We start from the raw sequence: 6,166 nt of genomic DNA, 5'->3' as shown, positions 1-6,166 counted from the left end.
GTCCACACTCACAAAAGGGCAGGAGCATTCAGCACACCAGAGACTGTCTGCTGCCTTCTCTCGACCCCTACCAGATTGCTTACAGAGCAAATTAAACCATGTAGCATCACTATTGCTCTTCACTGAGCACTGAGCCATCTGGAGAACAGGAAGACCTACGTGAGGACTACAGCTCAGCATTTAACACCATAATCCCAGACATCTCAGCACCAAACTGGACCACCTTCAGACACCCACCCACTCCTGGATCAAAGGCATCCTTACCAACCGGCATCCATCAGCTTACGTCTACACTAATCCGGATAAATTTGAAAATCTAAATCTAAAAACATCCGTGTCCACTCTATAGTTTTCCATTTGTGCATTCGACCTGCGTCATTTCCATTTGCCGTTTATTTACTTTCTGGCTCTTTGAAACATTGCAGCAAAATGTCGAGGAAAAGCACTGAGTTTTTTAAATGGACTGACAATGAGGTGGACTTGTTGTTGCGAGTAACACAAGGGCACAAAGTTGCTGAACAACAGCTCTGAGTAAACACTCCGTCTTTTGGAGCATGTACAAACTGATATTAATCTTTAATAGGGCTGTCAAAATTGAGAGCCAACAAAACAACTGCCGTACAATGCCTGTCATGGTCCCCGTGTCTGCCCGGCTGACTCAGGTTGGCTACATATGTTTCTTGTTTACATACCTCTCTCACGCTTGCCGTGTCTCGCCGGGGCGGAGCTCATTGCGGGCTCCCGCCCCTGGGCCTCGCACCTGAAATTAATCACACACGTGTTTCATTGCCGAAACTCATCCACTACTTAAGGCAGTGGCTGGAAACATCTCGTCGCTGGACTATTGAGTAACCTCGACAGTAAGCTCCGGAGTACTAGCCTCTTGTTGCCTTTTCGTATCGCTGACCCTTTGGATTAATCACTTGTTGTCTGTAAACAGGAATTCCGTTTCCCTGGAACCGTTGGTGTGCGGGCTGCTGGTGTGCTGTGCTTTTGTGAAGTCCCTTGTGTGTGTGAAGAGCTCCTTTCCCGGATTTCCCTGTGCCCTGGGTTCCCCCCGCCCTCTCACTTGTATATATTTGCACCTGGTGTTGTATAGTAAACGGAACTGTATTCTAGCTGCCTCGTCTGCGCTTGAGTCCATCCCACTTCGTGACAATGCCATCTGCCATCTTAGTTGTAAAGGTCACATGACTGCATCACATGACTAAAATGCATTATCGTTTTTGAAAACCTTCGTTTTTTTGCAGTCCACAAGGCGACACGAAAACGGCATTTTCAAATGTATCCACTTTGGAGAGCGTTTTCAAAAAGCTCCGTTTTCCTTGACCGAAGACGCCGTCTCAGTTTGGAGAGAAAATGATCCGTTTTCAAACGAAAACGTATTAGTGTGGACATGGCCCCCCACCTCTCCCCCCAACAGGTCAATCTGCCTCCCCACCTCCTCCACCCTCCTCCACCCATGCACACATTTTACAATGGCAAGTATATTTGTCCTTAAAAAGTTTTCACTTTTTTTTGTTCACTCCCTCACATCCACCCTGATCAGGAATTGCTGAGTCCTTCCATACTCTCACTGATTCATTCAACAACTGTGATCAGAATGCAGCTACCTGTGTCCACTAACAACTTCTTAAACCCATGAAACCTTCAAACTTCCCTGAGAACAGTTAGTGATGAGACCAGGGTGCTGCAGAGGAGGTTGTTCTGGTGGTTTAGTGTCCAGGATCAGGAAAGTTTGTATTTCATGGTCTCTGCAGACTGTGCTGTTCATAAGGCCAAAGGCTGACATCATTTCCCTGAACAGGTAGGCGGTCTTTGTCAGGTTTTTTTCTGCTGATTTGTTGCATCAGTCAGCGATCCGCAGCAAAGCTCCAGCTTTAGTGACGGCTGCCTCTGCGATCAGAGAAAGTTTCAGTGAGCGTGGCAGCAGTAGGGGAAAGCTTCACAAACACACAATGGTACGTTTGTGTAGAGAATACTTTTAAGTAGATACTTTGACAGATGTGTGTAGCACATCTGTGTTCATTAACATAAAGAGAGAAACGTGTTTTCCCTGCTCTGATCATGTGATGATGGCTTATGATGAGAAACGCCTAAAATGTGAAATTGTGTGTTTGCAGGATCACAGTGAAGACACAACGCAGGGGAACAAAATACATCTCATCATAAACTCCTCAAAGGTTTCATACTTCACACTTGCTGCTTACTTCGACACCAGTACTTTGAAATATTTCTGTTTCACGGTTGTTATGTCTTTATACTTATTGATTCTTTGCGCCAATGTCCTGCTGATTGTGGTTATCTGTGTGAACAGAAGCTTACATGAACCTATGTACATGTTTCTGTGCAGCCTGTTTGTGAATGAGCTGTATGGTAGTACAGGGCTGTTTCCGTTCCTCCTGCTTCAGATCCTCTCTGATGTTCACACTGTTTCTGCTCCTCTCTGCTTCCTGCAGATCTTCTGTGTGTTTTCTTATGTCTGTGTTGAGTTTTGCATCTTAGCCGTCATGTCTTATGACAGATACCTCGCCATCTGCTGTCCTCTGCAATATCACACACGTATGACGCCTGCAACGGTTGTCTTGCTGATTGCACTTTCCTGGTTATACTCTTTTCTTACCATTCTTGCTTTGATCTTACTGATCGCTCCTCTGGAGCTCTGTGGGAACGTCATTAACAAGGTTTACTGTTTGAACTACTCCATTGTGAAACTGGCCTGCTCTGAAACCACAGCAAATAACATTTATGGTCTTTTTATCACAGCTCTCACAGTCTTTGTTCCAGTTATCTTAATCCTTTGCTCGTATGTGAGGATCCTGAAAGTCTGTTTTTCTGGATCCAAACAAACCCGACAGAAAGCCGTCAGCACCTGCACGCCTCACCTCGCTTCTCTGCTCAACTTCTCTTTTGGTGTGTGCTTTGAAGTGATCCAGAGCAGGTTCAGTCTGAGCAGTGTGCACAGCATGGTGCACATTGTTTTATCGCTGTACTTTCTAACCTGCCAGCCGCTCTTTAACCCCGTACTGTACGGACTGAACATGTCCAACATCCGCAAACGTCTGTTTGCTCACAAAAGGAGATAACTGCAGAAGCAAAATCATCATCATGTCTGCTCTGAACACTGTGGTGAATATTGTATATTATTATTATTATTGCATATTATTCCATGTAAATACATGGCTGCCTCTGACTCATGTAAACTCTTCTGTGCAGATTCAAACCAGCAGCCTCTGAAAGCCATCTTACTCCTCTGGTTGCTCATGAATCTTACAGCTACAGTCACATCCTAAAAGGCTGTTTTGATTCAGACTCAAATACTGTGTCTGCAGCATGAATCACAATAGGTTTCTTACACAGTTATTACAGTTCTTCCGGCAGAGGCACAGTCTGCCGTCGCTTTGTTGAGAGATTCTGAGTGAAATGACACACCAGAGTCTTTACCTCATCCAGCACACAGCACATTTCAGAAACCACAAACAGAAGATTTTAGCTCATACATGCATCACAGCTGCACTTTCCATACAGCCGGACCAACGTGGAAAAATTCAGTAAAAAGGGTTAAAAGTTAATTTGACATCTCTGTGTCGGCCATCCTGGTGCTGGTTGTCTGAGGAGCTTGGAAAGAAAAGCGACTGGACTTTTCAAAGTTTATTTTTGGCCTTTGTTAGACAGTGCAGTGAAGACAGAGAGAGAGGCGAAGCCATGTGGCAAAGGGCTGTCCCGGGCTGGCCGCTCTGAGTCACATGGGGTGCTGTACAGGTGACTGGCTGTAGCTCAGGAGGTACGGCAGGTCACCTACTAATCGCAAGATTGGTCTTTCAATCCCCCTAGCATGTATGCCAAATATCCCTGGGCAAGGTAGTAACCCGAAGTTGCTCTCCAATCCCTCCGTCCATTGTGAAAAAGGTTGTGGGTCATTACCAGCAGAGGTTTGGGCTGAAACCATTGTGAGACTGACAAGATGTGAGTGGATCTGGGAAGGATCTCAGAATAAATCGGAGTTGTAAGCCCCCCTTTGTTCAAAGATGGTCATTCGTAGATAGATGACTTCTGTCAGTTCTGAGTGAGGTCGTTTATGTCCAGAAGTCCAGATGCTTTCTGTTCAAGTCCTTAAAAGTTAAGCTGACCTAACCCCCAACAGGATCTTGCTGTTCTGCAGGTTGTTAACCCTGTAAAGTCTGAACTATGAAATAATTGCCAGAAAATTGAACTTTTTGGAAACTGCAGTTTTTAATTGAACCTTCTGACAATTTTTTTTTTTTTTAAAAAAAGTAGAAGACAATACCTTCATAAGTTTGAGTTTGCATCATTTTTGCCACCTTAAACATTTCTGCTTAACAGGATCAGCTGACCGTGGGGTCATTCTGCACATGGATCATTCCAGATCCGTGTGATGGTCTTTCAGTCTCAACCTGCGTCAGTTTCAGACACAGGAAGTTTCTTTCCCCTCGCCATCTCCCTTCTTAACAGTTGACCTGTCACACTGCTCCCACTGCCAGACTGCAGCTGCACCTTATGTACATTCTGTAGTATTCATTCCACCTCATTCATTTCTGTATTTTATGTATATAAGTTTAGATTAGTTATTTATAGTTGATTTACACAGCTTTGTGTATGTATGTGTAATGTGTATATATAGACACGTGTGTGTGTGATTTACATTGCTGTGCTTGAGAGCCTCCAGCTACCGGAACCAAATTCCCTGTATGTGTCTGCACATATACTTGGCCAATAAACACGATTCTGATTCTGATTTCATGTCTGTGATGTGGAGCAGCAGGAACTTGGTGGCAGATCTGTTTCTCATCATTCACTGCAGGAAAGTTCACAAAGTGCATTCTGGGAAAACCTTCTGGCTCAACTTTCTCTTTTTGAATTTTGCAACACTTCATTAGAAATGCGTAAATGAACTGAAGGCCGGGTTCAGACATGGGTTCATGTTTGGCAGCGATGACGGTCCAGTGTTCTCTGAAGGGAGTGAAATTTCTACCACACAAATGCAGCCTTTAATAAAAATGCATATTTAAAGGGTTTTGTAGTGCGAGCGACGAGTTTATGGCCGTTTTCTTCTTGTCTCAGCGTGCAGTTAATCATGTGACAGCCTGACTCTAAACCCTCAGTGGCCCTCAGGCCTGCCGTGTGTTAGGAGGCTAATGTGGCGCTGGGATCAGTGCCGTCTTGGTTCGAGAGCTGACTTTTAGTTATTTCCACAAAAGATGAATTTAAGACTTTGAACAAAGTGAGAGAACTTTTCTGTTGAAGTAAACCTGCAGAGGCTGCTGATGCTGTAAGAGTTACATCATCACTGTAACCGGTAGATTAAAGGTCACCTGTGCATGTAAACATTTCTGTCCCTGAGGTGTCTCCTTATTAGCCACAGTTTCCTCCAACTCCCTCTGATGCAACTATCTGTGAGTGCTTTTGACCAGAGAGACCAATCAGCCGGAGCGGACCTCAGCTCTGGTCTCAGAGGGCTGAGGACGGTAATGACCCCCCTCAGAGGACCCATCCATGAAGACACACCCTGCAAACTTCATACAGACTTTCTGAAACACTGCTCCAGCTTTTTCCTGATGCTGTAGAATGTGTTGTCCATATTTATGTGGACACCAACTCTGAACATCCACCAGCTCACTGCTGATCCATTTAGTGTTGCACTTTAGCCACATGCTAAGAAACAGAATAATATAAACACATTACATAAAACTTTAGAGTCACACGTGCAGTTTTATTATGCATATTCCACACCGGTGTAAATAGGAATAAAAGTTCATAACAGTGTTACCAACGATCCAAACGTCGTCCACTCCTGCAGTTCCTGGCGTGACAGCAGTGTTCTGCTTTTTATAATGGCCTCCTTCACATCACTGTGACCTCTTTGGGCTGCATAATGAAAGTTCACAGTCAGCAACCCCGACTTCCATGCCTGGACTCAGCAATAGGCCACAGCTAGTCATGAAACAGCTTGTCACTGTTTCAACTTTGTTGTGACCAGTAGGTTACAAAAAACAAGCAAAGCTGACAAAACAGACACAATATCGTAAGTTATGAGAAGGTCTTCTTACATATTGCACTGCTGAAACAGGAATAGGTGGTTAAACTCATAATCAATGATTATCCTAATCCTATGGAATCAAAATACATTGATATGCAAAAGATCTTC

At 44.3% G+C, this 6,166-nt stretch overlaps 1 protein-coding gene across 1 annotated transcript; it reads left to right on the top strand.

Moving 5' to 3' along the window:
* Positions 1-2,075: 2,075 nt before the first annotated feature.
* Positions 2,076-3,086, top strand: LOC102294752 (olfactory receptor 51G1-like). Its single transcript, XM_005950178.1, has one exon. The coding sequence runs from the start codon at positions 2,076-2,078 to the stop codon at positions 3,084-3,086; it is 1,011 nt and encodes a 336-aa protein (XP_005950240.1).
* The last annotated feature ends 3,080 nt before the right edge of the window (positions 3,087-6,166 follow it).

This window comes from Haplochromis burtoni, unplaced genomic scaffold, assembly GCF_018398535.1.
Source record: "Haplochromis burtoni strain Fernald_Lab_line unplaced genomic scaffold, NCSU_Asbu1 Contig_752, whole genome shotgun sequence".
Lineage (NCBI taxonomy): Eukaryota > Metazoa > Chordata > Actinopteri > Cichliformes > Cichlidae > Haplochromis > Haplochromis burtoni.
Note: the sequence above shows the minus strand (reverse complement) of the source record. Positions and strands in the feature narration are given on the sequence as shown.